A 21,552-nucleotide genomic window follows, 5' to 3' on the forward strand; every position below is an offset into this window, starting at 1 on the left:
TTTCTATATGCCTCGGTTTACTTTTCTGTGAAATGAGGATCAAGGCTTTTGTAGGTATTAACACACAAAAAGTATTCAGAAAAATAGCTGGTACCCTTGACAAGTTTTAGCTGTTACGAATGTATAATTCAGTTAAAACAATACATGTTTATATATATAGTTATATATAGTATGTAGACCTATATAAGTTCATTTAAAAATCTGGAAGGACACCCATTAAACAGCTAATGTTAATTCTAAGGAAGCAGGATTAGAGAGGAGATCACATTTTTATTATTCTGTAGTGGTAGATTTTACTCTTACTATCGTGTATTACAACTTTTTTAAATAGGAAAAGATTTAAATGGGAAAAAATGTGATCTATTACATTGCTGGGTGCCTACAAAAAAACAAGCACTTGATTAAATAAGGGAATGGAAATAATGGGGGGAATATGTAAAGCATTTAAATAAACACTTTACCACTTTTGTCTAATAATACCATTCATGTTTTACTTCTCTTAGCTCATTTGCTCCTTGAAAACTTCCTTAGCTGTTGTATTCATGTGATGATATTCATATGTTTTCAAGAACTATTTATTTTTCACAGTATATCCATTTTTCAGGGAATGTTCTGGAATATATACAGCATCTGATTTTAACATTGATTAATATAATTGATCAATGTAAATATTAATTTAAAAAATCTAACTGCACTATTTTGTTATAATGGAGTATTTCTAATGAATGTGGGTATATTGATGTGCTTAAAAAGTAGTGTTTAAAAGTTTATTTTGGAAGCCATTTTTCCTTATTCACTTGAATCTTAATCATCTTTACAATCAGAGGAAAAGGCCAGATTGATGTGAAGTGTCTATGATTTTGTCAGTCCTTTTACTCTGCCTCCTTCCTGGTGTTCCCTGGAGCTTTACCCATTGATGCTCTCATTCCCTCGGTGTTTCCTTATGCACTTTGAAGGTGACTTTGTCTTTAATTCATTGAGACTTTAATAGGCATAACCTGGGAGTGAAATGGACTAGTTTGATTACAGCTCTGCCACGGACTCAAATATCTGTTCACATAACTTAGCTGTAACGTAATAATCCTTTAACTGTCCGGGATAGTAAATTAATATCGCCCTATGCGATGCACAGAGTTAATGGCCTTTTGTTGGTGCCAAGTAATGAAAAAAGTCAGCAAGGCCCCAGTAGTGATAGTGAGCCCTGGGGATCTTGGTAACATGCCCAAGGACTATGAAACCGAGAAGATAGTCCTAGAAGAGGGTCACAGCACTAGGTGGGTGCCTTAGGAAAGAGCAGGGCATTGCACGTGACTCGCTACTCTTAGAATTAAAAATGGGAAGTGGGCTATAATCCCCTTTGCTTTGGTTTTCTTTTAACCATTCTGGGGTTGCTACTTTTCCAATTACCCCTCCAAAATTGCTCTTTCCAGCTCGTGTCCCTGGCCTTTTCTCCATTAAGAACTTGGGTCAGATCCTCCATTACTTGATCACCAGAGCTGGTAAAGCTGCGTGATCCAAGAAATACCAAGTTTGAGTCTTGTTATTTTTAAAAGAGCATCAAGAACTTAGGAAACCCCTTCCTCACCGAACAGTCTTGTTTTAAAGAGTATTATATGCTCTGAATTCAGAAAAGCATATGCTGATGTCAAAGCTTATTGACTTTTTCCTGTTTTTTGTTCATTGTGCTATAACAAACCCAAAGAAAATGGGTAGATGTAGTGGGGGGACCCCAAAAAATGAAAAATGTGAAGGACAGTAATCTATTTCAGTAAATGTTATGCTCATCATGTAAAACTTACCCTTTGTTCTGTACAAAGTCAGATGTAAATTTTTTATGTAACCTATTCCTACTGTTCTCCAAAGATCTCTTTTTGTTCCCGTGGATGTTATCTGTAGCTACGTGTAGGTAAACTTGGAAGAAAGTAACCATGCCTGAGAAAGTCACTTTCCTTAGCATCCGGTTTCTAAGTGAACAAATGTATGTGTTTCTAATGAATGATAACTGTGCTGTGCATCTGATCAACTAGTTCTTCACCATCTAGGCATGCATGTGTATTCTGTTTGTTATTTTCCTACTTTAGTCCTTTGCTTTATAGACATGGTTTCTTTTGTTTGACCCACAGCTTCTCCTCTTCCTTAAAGCCTTTTCCGAAACAGAGCAGACAAAGTTGGCAATGCTGTCGGGGATCTTGCTGGGCAATGGCACCCTTCCCGCCACCATCCTCACTAGTCTGTTCACCGACAGCTTAGTCAAAGAAGGTAATTGCTCTCGTGTTTTCGTACCTGGCAGATGTAAAAAGTAAAGCCCCATGTGGTTAGAGAAACACCAGCACCTCTTCTTACCGTGTTCTGCTACCCACTCATCCTCCATGTAAGAAAATTTGTGTTTATCTTTAAACAATACAAATTGTACCTGTTTCTTGTAGGGAATTGGAAGAAAGAATATACACTTGTACAAAGACAAAAACTAATAATAAACTGAAATTTAGGGTGTAAGACTTAATGCCGAGGTCAAATACCCTGAAGTTGATTCAGTCTAAGCTCTTTCTCTCAATTAAGTTGCTACTGGCATATTTTGCTGGGAAAATGCTTCATTGTGCTTTGTGGGACATTTAACCTTTTTGCCCTCAGGCACAAAATGCCAGCATGTAGCACCCACCTCTATTTAGTATAACATAAAAAGGCCCCTTCATGTTCCCAAATGCCCCCCGCCCCCGCCCCCGCCCCGAATGTTTATTTCCCTGGTTAGGACCATTCTTCTAAACCATTACTTCTCAAAATCTTGTGCTCACATGTTCATTTTGATCACAGTTTAAGATAGTCATTATCTCGGTTTTAGAAAGAAAGTCCAGATGGTTGCATCAAAGTGTTGCTTTAATTTTAAGGCATTAGGAGCTTGATAGGCATGTATACAATCACTTGGTTATAGAATACAACAAAAGTTGGCTCTTGGAGGAGGACCATGATATTCCAGTTATAATGCAACACAAAACAAAGAGTTATTTTTTCTTAAAAATAAAAGGGCTTTTGTGAAAACATCTGTTTCTTCTTAGAACTTAGTTTTTCTCCTACAAATGTTGAAGTCCCAGCCTCGTTCATGCCTGCAGTGAAATGGATTATAGTTTTCTTGTAGCTGAAAAAAGATTAGTAAATTGAAAGTCAAGCGATGTTATTTATTTAGGGATTTTCTAGAGTTTTTGACTTAACATAGATTTATGACAGTTCAGATTCTGTGATTGTTATTAGTGTGTTGTTAATATTATGACATTTTAAAGTGTTTTCCTGAAGAGAATTGGTGATATTTCACATCTTATTTATGTTGTGAGCCATTTTACACTTAGATAAAACAAGGTAAAATGTAAACAGTAAATGTTAATTATATTAGATTATCCTAGCCTTTATAACAGAAAATAATTGTCTTTCTGGTTGTATTAAAATCCTTCGTGATATGTACAAGTTCCTTTGCAATGTATCAGAAATAATTATATAGATGGACAGACAGACAGTGATGAAGCAAGCATAAAATATTAACAGGTATAAAATTTAGATAGTGGGGGGCGCCTGGGTGGCTCAGTTGGTTAAGTGTCTGCCTTCGGCTCAGGTCATGGTCCCAGGGTCCTGGGATCATGTCCTGCATCAGGCTCCTTGCTCACTGGGGGTCTGCTTCTCCCTCTCCCTCTGCTGCTGTCCCTACTTGTGTTCTTTCTCTCTCTCAAGTAAATAAAATCTTAAAAATAAAATAAAATTTAGATAGTGGGTATATGAATGTTTACAGTTCAGTTTATTCAATTTTTCTGCATATTTGAATTGTTTTTATATATTGAAATTTGAGGAAAGGGGGAGAAGAAAAGTACATTTGCTATGGAGGTGACAGTGCTTGTGTCATATAGTTTTTTCTTGTACTCCACCATCTTTAGAGACTAGAGGCTTAAACTTTTGCTTCCTAAATAGGAACATATTGATAAATTACACTTTTTTCCCAACCCCACACCCAACAAATAGCTTTGGAGGATAGATTTATTCCACTCAGGAAAATCTTGAGTACAGAGAAATTTCCCAAATTTTCCAACAAGAACCACCACTAATGCAAAGTGATAGGTTTAAGCCAAGATTTGGATTCCTAGTTTAAAACATTACTTTATTTCAAGTGAAATACAGATCATACCACATTTTAATTTTTATTTTGATTTAATGACATAAATATATACTAAATTTTACACTAACTTGGTGAACTGAGAGTGTTAAAAACTCATGTCAACAAATAGAAAATCCCCCAGCTTGTAGCACCTGTGTTATTGTCCTAGCCATAGTTTCTGTTTTTTTTTTTTTTTCTTTTTTGACTAGTTCCTCTGCTTATTCAAATGAAGAAAATTGGACCAGGTTAGTGTTTGTATAAATAATATATCAACTGGATGCTTTAACCTGCAACTAACTCGAAGACAAGACTCAGATTGCTGTATAAGAACATTTGTTGGCATACAAGAACATTTATTTCTTATGTAACAAAAAAATATAAAAGTCGGGTAGACTTCAGGGTGAAACAATGTCATCCAAGTCTTGGATATTTTCTCCCATTATTTCTCACTACCGTTCATAGCATCAACTTCACCCCAAGGATGATTTCCCTGGTCATTGTAAGATGTCTGCTGGTACAGTTATGGCCCATGCTTTCTTGTTCAGATTCAGTGGAAGAATAATAATTCTCAACATAGGAGAGTTTATCTTGCCTTCAGCTGATTGGCTGCCATAGGCCACATGACTACTTTTGGCCAAGTAGCACTTGCCAGGGAAATGCCCTGGGCAGATGGGCTTCCGGTGAGGTCTCTAAACTAATCATTGCAGAAGGAGGTGGTACCAGGACTTGGACTAGAAGTCACCTAGCCTAAGCAAAATTGGAATTCTCTTAGGAAAGAGGAAAGGGGAATAGAGGTTCTTAGACCAATAAGAGTGAAGCCTTCAATTGAGAAAAATCAGTTTAACATTTCAACTACATTTTAACTCTTCATTCAGTAAATGTAACATTAACTTGGAAATTTGAAGTGTTCACAGGAGAACTGTCTACTAGTGATTGTCACTTATATTTGGAAATAAATCTTAATGTCAGTATGGATATGTAATTGAGTGGTTTTCTGATTAATATCACTCTTTTAGTCATCTCTTTAAAAATAACAAGAAAAAAGTTCAATTTGATACAGCATCAATATTTTTATAGCTTAACTTATAAGTATTTTCAAGTGCTTTTTACAAAAGTAAAATTGTAAGGTAAATAGTGTCCTTCCCTGTATAACTTTATTTATATCCATCACTATTAATGGTTCTTAACTGGTATCATTTATCAGCAAATTAGTTGACATGTTACCATTTCATTTTATGTCTCAAGATTTGTTTGTTGTGCCTCAGGATCATTGTGTTATACACGTGAAATATTGGTGAGCCACAGGGTGAAGGAGAGGCAAAAGACACTAGAAAATACTGGGCTTTTAATGTGTTTTGAACCAAGGTAAAAATAAATAAATAAATTTACAATTATACCAGGTTGGAATCAGGGAGACCCACTTTGAAAAATATTTTGACTCTTTTTCCTTCTCATGAAAATGCTCTCTTTTGAGTAATGAAAGTAAACTGTGCCTAATGAAGAGAATAGAACTGTACCTACAGAGCTGCTTTACCTCTACCAAATCAAGTCTTGGAGCTCTTAACTCACTTCAGGACACCTAGTGGGCAGGGTGGCCTTGTCCATCGTCGCAAGTGGTTTTGCTTAGGAAAGGAATGAAACTCACTTTTTTCTTTCTCTTTCTTTTTTTAAACAGGCATTGCGGCCTCATTTGCTGTCAAGCTTTTTAAAGCATGGATGGCAGAAAAAGATGCCAACTCTGTTACCTCTTCTTTGAGAAAAGCCAACTTAGACAAGAGGCTGCTTGTAAGTGTTGTCTAGACAAGGGGTTGTATGCTTCATGCTTCGGTTGTGGCTTTGACGATGCATGACAGATGCTTGGGTCTGTGTTAAATTGGAACGTGGTTCCTTTTATTTCTGTATATTTGGCAGATTGAAACGAATTCCATCTCAATCTTTATTAAAAAAAATGAAATGATAAAATTAAAGAGACTAATGAGACTTTCAAATTTTGTTGTTTGTTGAGACTGAGTTAACATTTATCAGAATTAACACGTTCTTTTATAACTAGTAACTATAGATTTAAAGTTGTAATATTAAAAAGTCCCATCAATCCCACCTAATTAAACATTTATGTGTTAGGTTAGAGATGGATGACACTGATCTCATGTAGTTGTTGATTTGTTAACTAAATAAAAGCTTAAACAGGATTCCTTGTTTATACCAAAATACTTGGAAATACTTAAGTATATAAGAAAGCAGGTAAGTTTATTGTGGTTGATTTGAAGCTCTGATGATCACAATTGATTATATTTTTATTTCTCTGTCTTTGTTTTTCCAAAAAAAAAAAGCAAAAGAAATATTTTGTTCTTATATTTCTATCTGCTCCCTAAAATTTCTTCCTGCTAGAAGCAATAGCTCTGCAGATGACAGATTTCTCCAAGTGACCTTGCTTTTACAATCTAGAACAAAGTCTAAAACTGAAAGACACCCTTGCCATCTTCTGTTCACCTGGTCTCTCCTCTGTTTTTCACTTCTGAGGTGTTCCAGTGTGCACGGGTATCTGTCAGTCTGTAGGGTAATTCTAAAAATGGGCTCTTCCCCTCAGGAAACCCAAGAATAATTTTAACGGTAAATGCTTATGCTTTTACTTTCAATCACTTAAAATTCCTTTGTCTCTTGAAGTTTACCTTAAAATAGCCCTTTTGGGTCTTTAAAGTCTTTAGAATGTGATAAAGAAGAAAAATGAAAAAGTGTCGGGTGCCTGGGTGGCTCAGTTGGTTAAGCGACTGCCTTCGGCTCAGGTCATGATCCTGGAGTCCCAGGATCGAGTCCCACATCAGGCTCCCTGCGCAGCAGGGAGTCTGCTTCTCCCTCTGACCCTCTTCCCTCTCGTGCTCTCTATCTCTCATTCTCTCTCTCTCAAATAAATAAATAAAATCTTTAAAAAAAAAAAAAGAAAAGAAAAATGAAAAAGTGTAGAATCTAGTTAATTTCTGCCACTGATAATAATTTTCAGTCAGCCTATGTTTGAATGCCTACTTTGTGCCAGGCATGGCCCTAGAAGCTGAGGAGGCAGGAGAGAACAGGATAGAAAAGTTACCTGCCTTCAAGAACCCACTTTCTCATGGACTTAGGGTAGATCCTTTATACAGAAGGAGAAATCATAAGTGACTAGGTGGGCTGAGCAGGGTGGAAGTTTACGTGAAGGCAACATATTCTTCTTGTCCCTGAGTCTAGATGAGCTGTATCTGGGCCAGGTCTCCCTGTGATCCATACACCTTTCCATTCTGAGACCCAGCCTGCAGGAGCACCCCCCATGTGGGCCATTCTGTCCTCATGGCGAAGGACAGGAACACAGAAAACAGAAGTGAATCACTCCAGTGCATTAAAAGCTCATCTTCTACTGGCCAAAAGAAGTGATAGTGAAGCCTGGCAGGGGGGTGGGTGGGAAAGTTCATTCTATCATAGCCTACTATTGCACTTCCTCAGACAGACACAGCAAGGAGGGGCATCTCTCAATACTTATTTGAAGGAGAGGGGCCAATGATTAAGAACAAGTATGCAGTCTATAACAACTTGCCACAAGACTGTTACTAATGCATGCTTCCTTAAAGATGTCAATAGGCAGAGCTCGGTTAAACTAATTAGGTCATGTCATAAATTTTTTTTTAATGTCTTTCCCTTTTTGAAAAACACATCATTTAACTGTTCCTACTAGGTTTCTGTGTCTGCATATATTTGGGGTATGAGAAGCACAGGTAGAAGTTTCTACCAGAAACACTGTAAGCTCGGGGAGGATAGGGTAATCCTTTGTGGACCCTGCCACCTGATGTTTGCTAACTCAGTAAGTGAATGAGGAACTAGAGGGTCAGTTTCAACATCAGGGAGAAAATTTTTGTTTCCTTAACACAACAAAATTCTGTCTGGCTGTACTAGTACATTTTAGGGGAAAAAGCGTATCTCAGAGTGTAGCAGTTACTCACTTCTGTAATACAGAAGCAAGAAAAATTTATAGCAACTCTGAAAAGGGGATGGAAGGCAACAGACGAAATCAACCATTAACTAATAAAAAATTAAAAGTGCTATGAGGAAAAGATTAACTAGGGAAGCTCTAAGGAGTGTCAGAGAAGGATGCAGTTTTCAGTGGTAGGGGAGGGTCTCTCTGACAAGGGAACATTTGTGTAAAGACTTGAAGGAGGTAAGGAGTGAGCTATCTAGGTATCTCTAGGTTTTGGGGCATGGCATGTTGGGGACAGAAAGAGGAAGAGTGTTTGGTAAGAGTGAAAGTGTAGATCAGCTCAGTGAAGTAGCAGGTCCCATATCATCTAGTAACTTTGGCTTTTATTCTGAGTCAGATGGAAAGCTTTCAGGAAATTCTCAGCAGAACTGTGCATAATGTGTTTGGGGTCTAAAGGGGATCACTTTGGCTTTACTTTGGGAATAGACTCAGAAGCAAGAGCAGAAGCAGGGAGACCTTAATCTGATGGTTGTTTGTACCTGGATAGGGTTTTTCTAGCAAACACAAACCACGTTCCAAGCCAGTAAATGTCATGATAGGATTCAGACCGGCTCGACTTCAGTTTAATCTGAATAATAATCTACAATGTATTATGTGCCATTTATTGGGACTTTGGATAGAGTTCATAAATAAGCCACCAGTAATATATTTGACGCCGTATTGCTCTGAACGTAACTGGAGATCAAACTTTGCCGTCCTATTCTTCCCAAACTGAATACCGAATGCCGGCGTGGGGTGACAGAATGATCATCAGCTGTGGGCGCACTCAGCCATGTCCTTAAATATATCTGGCTGCATAATTTGGGTCAAGCTACTTAGCCTTGTAGAGACTTAATTCATCTTGTCAAAATTTTTACTCTACATAATTATGAGGAGAATGCCCACCGCATTTTGATCTGTAGAAGAAACTCAAATTTGTTCCCCGCATCCCAAATTTGGAAGACCTCTTGAACGGGAGAACAAATGTCGTGGCAGAATTTTAGTCTGATATGAAATGTTTGCTTTCACATGAATGTGTGTTTAATAGCTGCTCCCACCAACTCTTCTGGCATTTTAAAGCTTATAACTCCACAAGGGAAGTTTTGGGATGATGATATAGGGAATATTGAAATTTGAGTCCTGTCATGGAAGGCTTTGGCTCTGTCCCTGTACGTGGCAAACCTATCACAGATTTTTCTACTGAGGTTTTTTACCAGAGCCATATAGACACTGACCATACATGTGCAAATCTAACCACCATAAAAGTTTGGATCTATTTTTTTAGACTGCAGCAGTCTGAAAAATGTGAGCGCTTTGAAAACTGTCTTAATATCTTAGTTGGGTGTTGAAATCACACAGGATTAGAACATGACTAAGTGTTACTGAGATTCTGCCAAGCTGTGTAAGGTAAAATGGAAATGAGGTAAAAAATATGCAAGCAGCCATGGTGTATTGCTCTCTTTAAAAATTTCCAACAGAATTATGTAATGAACTGAAGAGTTTGGTAAGGTGGGTTTCGATTAGATCTTACTGTGACTTCATTTAGAGCCACCATCATTAACAGATAAGACAAAAATTCTCTTTAGCTCCAAGCTAGTTAGCATTTTCTCAGAATGTGAATAGAGGTTCTTGAGGTAATAGTCAATGTTTTTCTAACGTTATCTCAAATCATCTCAGCATTATTAAAACTGACTTTTGTCTATTAACTCATAAGTTATCATGTTATTTGCATTTAATTTAGCAAGATTACTTTGGTATTCATACATGCTACTCTCTGATTAAAGTGAAAAAAAGTAAATAATGGTTCAAAGTGGGTGAAGCCAGTTTATGTAAGTTGTTTAGCATTTTTTTCGCTTTCTCTGTAAAACTGCCTAATTTTAGAAGGTGCTTAGCGAATGCTCAAGAAATATACCCAAGATTTATTCTTTTGACAATCATTCTCTGCTCTTGTGTTCCAAATATGAGATATTCTAAGTGCTGCTTTTTTTTAAGATTTTATTTATTTATTTGACAGAGACACAGCAAGAGAGGGAACACAAGCAGGGGGAGTGGGAGAGGGAGAAGCAGGCTTCCTGTGGAGTAGGGAGCCCGATGCGGGGCTCAATCGCAGGACACCGGGATCATGACCTGAGCCAAAGGCAGACGCTTAATTAAGGAAGGCAGATGCTTAATGACTGAGCCACCCAGGCGCCCCATCTAAGTGCTGTTTTAGTATGAAAATGTTGTCCTTTAGCCTTGCTGAAATTTGAACGGTTTTTTTGTGTAACAGTCTTCTTCCTTTTGTCTTTCAGGAGCTCTTTCCAGTTAATAGGCAGAGCGTGGATCATTTTTCTAAATACTTTACCGACGCAGGCCTGAAGGAGCTTTCTGACTTCCTCCGCATCCAGCAGTCCCTGGGCACCAGGAAGGAACTGCAGAAGGAGCTGCAGGAGCGTCTTTCTCAGGAATGCCCAATCAAGGAGGTGGGAAACCATCGGCTTCCATCACCACAAAACCCATGCATGAGAGGAATAGCATTGTGTCGCACAAGCTTGACCTTCCTGAAAGAGACCTCCATTTGTCTACTTATGTGAACTTTGTGTACTTGTGTATACCATTTAAACTAGCTCAGTGTCAAAGTTTTGATTCAGAATCCTCTAGCATGTTCCAGAAATGAATGGTCATTTCCACACAGTTGATGTATTTTATCTGGCTACTGTGATGAGCAAAATAAAAATAGTTCATCTACCAGATAGAGTTGCCATCCACTATTAGCATACACCATTATGTGGTGGTTTTTCCATTTTATCGCAGATAATATAATATGGTTAAGTATATGGTTAGTGTTTGAAATCAATGCTGGGTATTTCATGGATCACTGTGTATGAATACATAGAGTTTTTTTCTTTTTTTTTTTAATTTTAAGACAAATTTTGATGGGTTTTGAATTCATATCATGGGAAAAGACCAGTTGGACCAGTGGCTTGTTGGATCACACTCACTGTAGCTGGGTATCCCTGTAAATGTAAATACTACATTTCTTTTATAACAGTAGTTCATAGAGCTATGACTGTATCTTTTTAATTTTTTAAAAAACTCCTGTCTGCAGAAAACTTCCTATTTAAACTTTAACATTTTTACATGATAATCCAGAATTAAATCAGGTCCTTCCCTTTTGCCATTTGCTTCCAAGTCCCAAACCCTTAGCACTCTGCATGCTCTAAGCCCCACACGGCACCTTACGTGGTTTGAATGGAGAATTCCAGGCCGATGCTATCCAGCAGATGGAGGTGGTGGGACAAAAAATATTTCTAAGTCTCATGGCAGTAAGGTCAGCAATATATTGAGTAACATTTTCCAAGCAAGAACTTGAACATGATTTTCCATGGAGGGAAAAAAAAAGCAAAACCAAAAAACACTGTGATGCTTCTGGACACAAAGGTGTCACCTGTCTTTGCAGCTTTCTTTAGCCAGCTCAGGCACTGGGACTTCCCAGTTCCTTCTGTTCTCGAACATCACTTAACCCATTCCTGACACCTCTGTATCCCAGGCCAGGGCGGGGAAGAAAACAGTGTCTTTTCACTAGCGAGCAAGGAGGGGGAAAGAGCTGTGCTATTCACAAAATAATAGTATATTTGACATAGATTATGGTGTTTAATCACTTTTGAGGACCTAACCTGTCTTTGTGATTGTATTTCAAAAGGAAAAAAAAATTTTCCAAACAAGTTTGATATAAAATATATTAAGCTGACCTTTTATTCCATGCCATCAGATTTGAGGATAAATTAGAAAATAACCCATCCAGAGTTGCTGCATTGATATGTATCATATAAAAAACATTGCCTTTGCACTTGATAGTTTATTCACATGGGGCATGAGGGTCATCAAAAGTAATCATTAAGGAATAAATTGTGGTGAATGGACTTACACAAACCCAAACCATTATTCATCAAGGGGTTTAAAGTTGAGAGTCGGAGGTAAAGATTTACAGCTCTGTTGCCTTGTTGAAACCCCAGGGAATCAAACTGGCTCAAGTAATCAGCTGTGCGGGACCCAGAGGGGTTGCTGTGAGTAAAAGAATTACCTTCTCAGAAACAAAGAGTCCCTCTTATTTCCTCTTCCCTAGCATCTCCTAGCCAGAGCCGAACCTATTAATTTTTGGTCTAAATATAAATGTGCTTTGAGAACAAATCATTGTGTTTTTCCTCCCTCTTGTAATATGAGAATAGGTACCAGGAAAGGAGGGACAGAGCTGAGTATTTATCCACCCAAAGCCTTTTACTAACCAGGCACGGTGAGAGGGAAACTCCCATCTGCCTGTTACTCTCTGACCCCTTTCTCCATGAAATGTAGGTGGTGCTCTATGTTAAAGAAGAAATGAAGAGGAATGATCTTCCGGAGACAGCAGTGATTGGACTTCTGTGGACCTGTATAATGAATGCCGTTGAATGGAACAAGAAAGAAGAACTGGTTGCAGAGCAGGCCCTTAAGCACCTGAAGGTACAGGGTCAACAGGGAACAGTCTTGGCTGCAGACCAGTTGCAGCTCTTAACTGTATGCATGACATGTGCGTTCTAGCTGCAGTTCACCCAGGTTTAGGCCAAAGATAGATTTCCTGGTGTTTTTTTTTTTTTTTTTTTTTTTTCAAATTTGCAACTACCTGAAATGTCTCAGATGTAAGGGCCTATGAAATATATTGTAGAGTAAGTTCTTACTAAATACAATGTCAGGGGCACCTGGGTGGCTCAGTTGCTTAAGCGTCTGCCCTCGGCTCAGGTCATGATCCAGGGGCCTGGGGTGGAGACCCGAGTCAGGCTCCTTGCTCAGCGGGGAGTCTACTTCTCCCTCTGCCCTTCTCCCTGCTCATGGTATCTCTCTCTCTCTCAAATAAATAAATTAAAACATCTTTAAAAAAATATAAACACAATGTTGGAAAATTCACAGACTAATCATATATTCAGTATTTAAAGTGAAAAAGAAATATGGTCTAACTATTGTTTTTTGGTTTTTTTTTTCATTCTGCACAATCAAAGTTCTTGGAAATATTTTTAAGTAGACTACAGATTGGTATTAGAATTTGAAAAGTATCTGAGTGGCGGAAGAAATCAACTCATTGTGTAAATTGCATGTTTTTGTGCATGGATACATCTTTTTGCTCTTATTGTTGTCTCCCTATAAAACTATATTAAGATGAGTAAAAGACTTAGATCCTTCCTACAGAGTTTACATTTGAACTGATAAGTCAAAGACTACCTAGTAGGAACTAGGTAGAATATAGATTAAAGATAACCCTCAGTGTTTAGAACAGAGCAGTGATGGGATGCGTGGGTGGCTCAGTCGGTTAAGCGTCTGCCTTCAGCTCAGGTCATGATCCCAGGGTCCTGGGATCGAGTCCTGCATTGGGCTCCCTGCTCTGCGGGAAGCCTGCTTCTCCCTTTCCCTCTGCCTGCCACTCCTCCTGCTTGTGCTCTCTCTCTCTCTGACAAAGAAAATATTTTTAAAAAGAAAGAAAGAAAGAAACACAGCAGTGAGTAAAATCTGCAGGTCAAGTTGATCTGGGAAGGCTCCTCAGAGGAGATTCTGTTGAACTGTGTTAAGTCTTAAGAGAAAACAGCGGCTGTACATCAGTGACTAGAAACAAAGGACAGTTGGGACAAAGGGAATAATGTGAACAAAACCACAAAGATGACCTGGGGGGGCGGGGGTCTGGGATGTCTGGGGAAAGAGAACCCCACACTCCACCAATACTAATCTGGCCACTCCAAGGCCTCACTCTACCTTCTTTTTTTTTAAATTTTATTTATTTATTTGACAGAGAAATAGAACCAGAGAGCACAAGGGGGAAATGGCAGAGGGAGAGGGAGAAGCAGGCTTCCCGCTGAGCGGGGAGCCCGACACGGGGCTCAATCCCAGGACCCTGGGATCATGACCTGAGCCGAAGGCAGACGCTTAACGACTGAGCCAACCAAGCGCCCCTCTACCTTCTTTTCATAGTGCCCATTAGACAGACGTAGTAACACCACCTTTAAAAGTCAGAATTTCATATTTGGTCTTTTCTTTTAGCGGGTACAGTGAGAGAAATCTGGTAAGATGCTAGGATAAAAAATTAATTTTGATTGGACACAGTGTTATAATAATAATAAGATAGTCCTAAAAGTGAATGCTTTCTAAGCACATCTCCAGATTTCTGTGATTCAAGTATTGTTGGCCCTGTACCACCCATGAAAATTAATGGTTGGTTTTACTCCCCACTTCTGTTCCAGCAATACGCTCCATTGCTGGCTGTGTTCAGCTCCCAAGGCCAGTCAGAGCTGATCCTCCTCCAGAAGGTTCAAGAGTATTGTTACGACAACATCCATTTCATGAAAGCTTTTCAGAAGATCGTGGTTCTCTTTTATAAAGGTATCTCTCCATGTTGCTTTACCACTATGTTTCCATGTTTTATTGAAGCTCTTTGAGACCCAGTGCAGGGGATGAGGCAGAAGGGGACGTTGGGGGTCCATGCTAATTTTTGCAGGTTTGAGTGAGGCAGCCATATTGTGTGAAGAGAGAAAGCACAAATGCCATATATACATGATGAGGCCCCTGGGCACATTGCCAGGAGACTGGTGATAAACCGGTTATTATTTTTGGTGGGGAGGGATGGTGAAGAATACCGTAGTAACAAAAAGTAATTAGGTCTGCTTTTGAATTGTAAGGATTAGCTCTAATAACAATGACTACCAAAGGCTGCCTATAGTATATTCAGACCTTCTCAGGTGCTGTAAAGCTGACTAAAATTACTGAAATAATCAGCTTTTTACTTTGTATTTTAATTATTTGGCCCAACCATTCTCCTGTTTTTCAATGAAATGACTATTTTTAGATTTTTCACTTTACTGTCTTCATTGTATTTGTAAGGATTAGGTTGTCGTGACAACTGGCACAACCTTTAATAGATGAACGCTATTAGAATTTTAACTGATCTCAATCTCTACACCTGTAGTATATAAAAAATGATCCTGGACTATTCTTTGGCCTGGGTTCATGCAGTTTTGTGGGGGGCGGGGAGGGGGGAGGTGCACAGAAGAAACAATACATTTTGAACATTATAAAATGCTTATTAGAAGGTACTGCAATCTTAAATGGCAACTTAATATTAAAAAAAAAGTACAAATTAACATCAACCAAATGGTTTTTTTCTTTTTGATGTGTTCTTAAATTTGTCTCTTTTGAATGATAATTTGGGCATGTGGAGTGTAAAAAATTTTACATTATGGATTAATAGCTAGTCTTAAAATGTTCGAGCATCTCACAGAGTTTTAATTGGCCGTCCAGATTCTCCAGATGCGTAGATCTTGCCCACGGGTGTTTGGGTGATACTTTACTCTCTCGGCATTAAGGTACTCAGCACAGTTTCTATGTCAGGAGGAGAATGTGCTGACTGCCAAGTCCCACCTGAAGTTCAGTAATTGGTGTTTTTCTCTGGCCAGATCCAAATGAGGTCCTCTTGGACATGGTCATGAAATATCAACATCCTAAAACTAGGGCTTAACGGACGCCCAAGGTGACCCATCAGAACAAAACCTGCAGGTCATATTGCCAACCCACCTGTGGTACCCGGCAGCCAAGAAGGAGAAGCCGAGCCCACCCAACCCGTGGCCATTCTGTCTACACTGGCTGACTCCATTGTAAACTGGTAGAGAGACCTGTGAGACAGGTTTCACATTCACTTAGTGAGTGGCCATTTTCCTCTACAGAAAAGCAAACTGTTAATTAAACTAGTAGTCTAAGCACACAATTTACTTTCTTGTCACTTAATAGCTAACCCAACTAAACAGTGTCTGTAACCAAATCTTTTTGTAACTGAGACATACTTGTTTGAGCCTTATCTGCAGGAGCACCTCATTTTATTATTGGATTTACTTCACTCACACACACACAACTTTTTGTCAGTATTGGCATCTATTAAAATCCTTTTTCAAATTTCTCATTTTAACCATTAATGCCAACATCTTCCCCATTGTGCTCCTTACAACTACTGATAACAGAACTGGTTGCTTTGAGTTATTTCCTATTCTTCAGCCCCAAATGCTAAAGAACAGTGACCTGACCTTATAAAGTAACCAAGAAGTGGGTACCAAGAAGTAAAAAGAAGAAGCATTAGCTCTTCCTTAGGCCATTGATTTACTAGGTGGTCAGTTTTTAAATAATCAAAAATCAGGTCTGTGGAAAGTATGAGCAAACCCAAGGGAACACAGGAAGGTGACAACATCAGTTTTATCCTGGCTTAGTTATTTTTGCAGATGAAATCAGGGTACTGTAAAATGGCAGCTGAAAATACATCACTGAGAAGTGAAAACTAAATGTTATTTTCTAGGTAATTTCGTAATTTCCCACAAAATTATACATATAGTCTGTTTTTCTGAACGAAGTAATTACATTATTTTTTTCTCTTGGAAACATGGAATCCCCGAGGAATGATTTTTCCATCCTGCTGTTAAAAGAATTACTGTGTTTACCTTCTTAGCTTTTTTGATAGTAGTTTTTTCTTTGACCTAATTTCATCTGACAAACACCTGTGCACCAGGAGATGTACTTTTTTTGTTTTTACAAAGACTTGGACGTTCTTTTTTTTTTTTTAAGATTTTATTTATTTATTTGACAGAGAGCACAAACAGGGGGAGCAGCAGGCCAAGGGAGAGGGAGAAGCAGGCTCCCCGCTGAGCAGGGAGCCCGATGCGGGGCTTGGTCCTGGGACCCTGGGACCATCACCTGAGCTGAAGGCGGATGCTTAACCAACTGAACCACCCAGGCACCCCACACTTGTTTGTTCTTGTTCTGTGTTTTATCTGCCTAAAAAGGCGTGCTGAACAGTGTGTATGTATTAATGCACTCTCCTCCCAATGCTGCTGCGTATATGAATCACCTGAGAGCTTGTTAAAACACAGATTCCCTGGGGATTCTGGTTCAGAAGGGCCAGGGTTGGGCCCGCAAATTTGCATTTCAACAAATTTCCAGATGATGCCAAGACTTGGTCAGGACCAGTGGTCTAAAGGGTTATTGACTGCCAGATGTGAAAAATTCTGTGAACTGTAGTAACATATTCCAAGATTATACTTCTCATTAATTCCATGTACACATACACATTCAACAGATATCAAATAGTATCTTGTTTGCTTCTTTTATGTAGTGATGTGGGTTCCTTTTATTTATTGTAAGGAACATTTTGTTTTAAAGCACGTTTTTTAAAATGTAATAGAAATAATTTCTCTTTTCCCATTTAATCTCTCTGTTTGTTATGTACACACATACCTTCCCTGTATTTCTAGAACTTGAGGATAACAGAAACTTGGAGATATGATTCCCCCTGTCTCCTTGACAAACCTAATTATTTTAAATGAATGCCATCATTGAAAGATTTTTTTTAACATGTAAATAAGGGAATAAAAGTGAATAAACTGTAAATGATAGTGCTGAATTTCAGGAATGAAAGAAAAAAGTAGAGATTGGTCCTTTAGTAAAGATTCACTTTCTGTATTAAAACCTAGATTTTTATGTGTCTGTGCAATAGGAAAAATATTAAGTCCATCACTAATTTTCAGACATCACATTATTCACTTCTTAAAATAATTTTTCTTCCTTTCTTCCTAAAGCTAAGTACCATATTCTTAGCATGTGGATCTGAAAAATATTAGTCTCTTCTCAAGTACTGTCAGTACCTCTATCATGGATTGTTTTATTTGCAGATATTTCTTAGGTTAAGTTCTGTTCCTCATGCATATTTTTCTGAAAGAAACTTTATTTTCTCATCCTAAAAAAAAGTGAGTGAGCCTCTCACCATATATTCTCAGCATTCTTAAGGTAAATTATTTTTGACTTGTGTCCCTTTGTGACATCCCTAATAAGATGTCTCTTAAATTCCAAGTGACATGGTTTTGGGGGTTTTTTAAATATATTTTTTAAAGATCTTATGTATTTATGTATTTATTTTAGAGAGAGAGAGGGTGCATGCGCGTGTACAAGTGCGTGAGTTGGTGGGGGGGGGCAGACGGAGAGGGAGAATCTTGGGCCGACTCCATGCTGAGTGGGGAGCCTGACGCAGGGCTCAGTCCCACAACCCTGCGATCATGACCTGAGCCGAACCAAGCGTAGGATACTTAACCAACTGAGCCACCCAGGCACCCCACAAGTGACATGGTTTTTAACTTAAATATCTAAGTAATGTTCCCTACAGCTTTGCCATTCTTAAACCATTTGTACTATATTTTCTCTTTGATCTTCGTGGAAACCCAACATTTAAGTTATAACTCTGCGAATTGAGAAATAATGTAGTTTTCTCATCAAAATGAATTTGTCCATCAGACATTTATGAAATGCATAGTAGATGGCAGGGCTTCCATTAAATGCTGGAAATGAGATGATAAACAGAACAGTTCCTGACTTCCTAAATTTCAGAGTGTATAAGAAAACCAAGGTTTACAGTCCCCATTTCATTTCTAAAATAAGACTCACACAGAGGGTGATGAGAAGTGATGGAATGTTGGAGGAAGGGCACACAGTATTCGGCCAGATAGAATGGAGAAAAATATTTTGTAATCTGAGGGAATTCTACATGCACTTATAGAATGTTTTTCTTACTTTATTTTTACTGATATTCTATATTCCTAGCAGGCATTTCTGGGAGATCCCGACAAACGCTGTTGTTCTTCAGTGTTAATGAACTCCTCTCATACTTTTCCGTAGTGGGAGGAAAAAAAGTTCTCTCTTTATACCTCAGGAAGTTCTCTCCTCTTTAGATTAGACTTTTCACTAAACAAAAGTTGAGTTTTTTCTTAAACTTTTTGATATTTGTGCTTTGCCTCCAAAGTTGTCCTGTGTGGTTGCTTTTGTCTCTTTTTTATTGTTTATTACCTGGTACTAGAAATTTGGTTGCGCAGCAAGTATTCATTACTAAATTAGGCTCTTCTAAGAACTCATCTTTGCAGTTGTCTCGTTTTCTGTGGACAGTGCATCTGATAAGTGTTACCTAATGATTTAGGGTCTGTGGTTGACAAGCGTTTAAGTAGTTGCATGGCTTCTTTCAGCCTCTGTGGGGCAATAAAGCACATGAATGAGCTCTCAATCTTCAGAAGGAAAACCTGAAACAGTCACCTTCCCGTGCAGTCTAATTCAGCTTTCCACCATGAGCATTGTATTGCACACAGTTCATTAAAGTGAGGAGATAAAATAGCATTTTTCTGCGTGTTTGTTATATTTTAAACTCCATTTATTTTTATAATAGTAATAGTTCTATAGTACTTGCATATAATTTATAAACTGAAAGACATATGTTGGGTGTACTTGCTCAAAATTGTCTTACTGATAGAGAGTGTGAACAAAACAGTTTGGAAATTAAGTGTTCTAAATCACAAGCATCTTGGGATGCCTGAGTGCCTCAGTTGGTTAAGCATCTGCCTTCAGCTTAGGTCATGATCCCAGGGTCCTGGGGTCGAGCCCTGCATCGGGCTCCCTGCTCAGCGGGAGTTTGCTTCTCCCTCTCCCTCTAGTGCTCTCCCTCCCTCTCTCTCTCTCTCTCTCTCACTTTCTCAAATAAATGAATAAATAGCATCTTATCAAAAATAAATCACAAACATCTTAAAAATGTTATAAAGACAAATTATATAAAAAGGACTTTTAAAATCCATATTTGAGCCAGTAAGTGTTCTTGGGAAATCAGTGCAAAGCAGCCTTGCACAAGAACAAGTCACTTCCTCGGACTGTGAAGTATCTGCTCCTCACCTCTACAAACCCTGGGCTTTGATGGCAAGTGGCAGGAAAGTTCTTTCATCACTGTGAGTGGAGAGCGGGAGCTGGAAATGGAAGCTAAAAGACCAGAAGCTAAGAGTAATTCTATAGGGCTCCTGATTTTAATTTTTACACCCAGTTCTTATGAATGAGTAAATCCAGACTTTCTTCTTTGCAAAATGTAGTGTATATAATGATAAAAATAAAGAAAACAAACGATATTTTCTAAAAGCAATCGTGGGCACTTTCAGTCAATTCAGTCTCTTCCACTGAATCCAAGCCAGTCATTAATTTTGGAAAAACTTTAGGTTTTGGTTATGAAAACATCAGTGATGATTATAGTGAAAACACTATCAAATTATTTGTCATTTTTGTAAGTTAAAATCATATTTTAACTGCAAAAACATTATTAGCATGATTTATCAGCATTTATAATGGATTGGGCAGTCATTAGGGACAATAATAAATCCTTTTTATCTGCTTCCCATCTCATTTCTCACTCTGAAATCCCAAAAGAGAACCCATTGGAACATTGGCAATATATGTAGACAATTATTTTCATATTCCCCTTCCTATTCTTAACATTAAATAGTCTAAATTAATGGTAACTTGAGGGTTTCAACACATCTGTGAAATTTAGAATTTAAGGTAATGGGTAGTTAACAGATAATGCTTTTTGCTGGAAACCTGTAAGAAGTCTACCTAATGCCTCTGTTTTTCTCTTAATGGAGTAACAAGGAAAATATTACTCTTATGATTTGGGAAATTATGTTATAGGTAATGCATGTGACTTAGTGGTAGAATAAACGTATAATTTTGAGTAATATGTGTATTGGTTCTATGATACACCCAGATAGCTCATCTTCACATTTAATTATTAATAGCATTATTACATTCTACTTATGTGGTTTTATTTGCCTTTTCTTTTTCTCCTAAGAGAGTAAATCCCCTTAAAAGCCCAGTCATTGGAGGTTGCTGCTTAATCAAGACGTGTGTGAAGTTGGCAGAACACAGAGTGTTCTGAATTGCTGGAATTGCTGATTCATTTGCAAAATTACAAAATAACCCACTTTCCTACCAGCACATTAGCACTGGGAAGGATTTCCAAGTCCCGGTAGTGATTCACAGATAAGCTTGCAATATATCATGCCTGATGAGATGTATATCATCATCATCATCATCATCACTAAAGTATTTGCTAATCGAATTCCCAAAATACCGCACTGTGCTATATGGAAATGAGCTTGGTTCCTGTCTTCTTGATAAATTTCAGATATGGATTTCTGTGATAACAGAGCTTTTGATATTTAAAGTAAGTGCTTTCTATTAAATTAGAAGACATAAAGTTGCTTTAAAACATGACATTTATGTAGTAACTTTGAAATCTCTGATTTGAAATTGCAGCTGATGTACTGAGTGAAGAAGCAATATTGAAATGGTACAAAGAAGCACACGTTGCCAAAGGCAAAAGTGTTTTTCTTGACCAGATGAAGAAATTTGTTGAGTGGCTACAAAACGCAGAAGAAGGTATGATTCCATTTAACAACTTTGGTGGCCATTTAGCACACACTTTCTCATTCTAACTTAAGGTATCTACTTCTTCCACAGATTTTTCATGCTTTCCTAAAACCAAAGTTCTTAGGGTGTTTTCCATATCAAATATCTTGCCTGCAAACTTAACCTTCCTTTCTGA

General features: G+C 38.1%; 1 protein-coding gene across 4 annotated transcripts in view; it reads left to right on the top strand.

The window, feature by feature from the left end:
• Positions 1-21,552, top strand: part of BZW2 (basic leucine zipper and W2 domains 2) — a 61,294-nt gene that overhangs the window by 38,392 nt on the left and 1,350 nt on the right. For 2 of the 4 annotated variants that reach the window (XM_025872978.2, XM_025872979.2), the window contains 6 exons: positions 2,124-2,259; positions 5,811-5,920; positions 10,406-10,576; positions 12,447-12,593; positions 14,357-14,495; positions 21,264-21,386. In XM_025872978.2, the coding sequence (XP_025728763.1) occupies positions 2,124-2,259; positions 5,811-5,920; positions 10,406-10,576; positions 12,447-12,593; positions 14,357-14,495; positions 21,264-21,386 (826 nt within the window). Of the gene's footprint in view, positions 1-2,123; positions 2,260-5,810; positions 5,921-10,405; positions 10,577-12,446; positions 12,594-14,356; positions 14,496-20,796; positions 21,172-21,263; positions 21,387-21,552 lie in introns of those variants that run through there. The other 2 variants (XR_012380239.1, XM_025872980.2) reach the window with 2 other exon arrangements.

The sequence above is a fragment of the Callorhinus ursinus genome, unplaced genomic scaffold (assembly GCF_003265705.2).
Source record: "Callorhinus ursinus isolate GAN/ISIS: 27379988/994484 unplaced genomic scaffold, GSC_fseal_2.0 scaffold12, whole genome shotgun sequence".
In the NCBI taxonomy this organism is placed as follows: domain Eukaryota; kingdom Metazoa; phylum Chordata; class Mammalia; order Carnivora; family Otariidae; genus Callorhinus; species Callorhinus ursinus.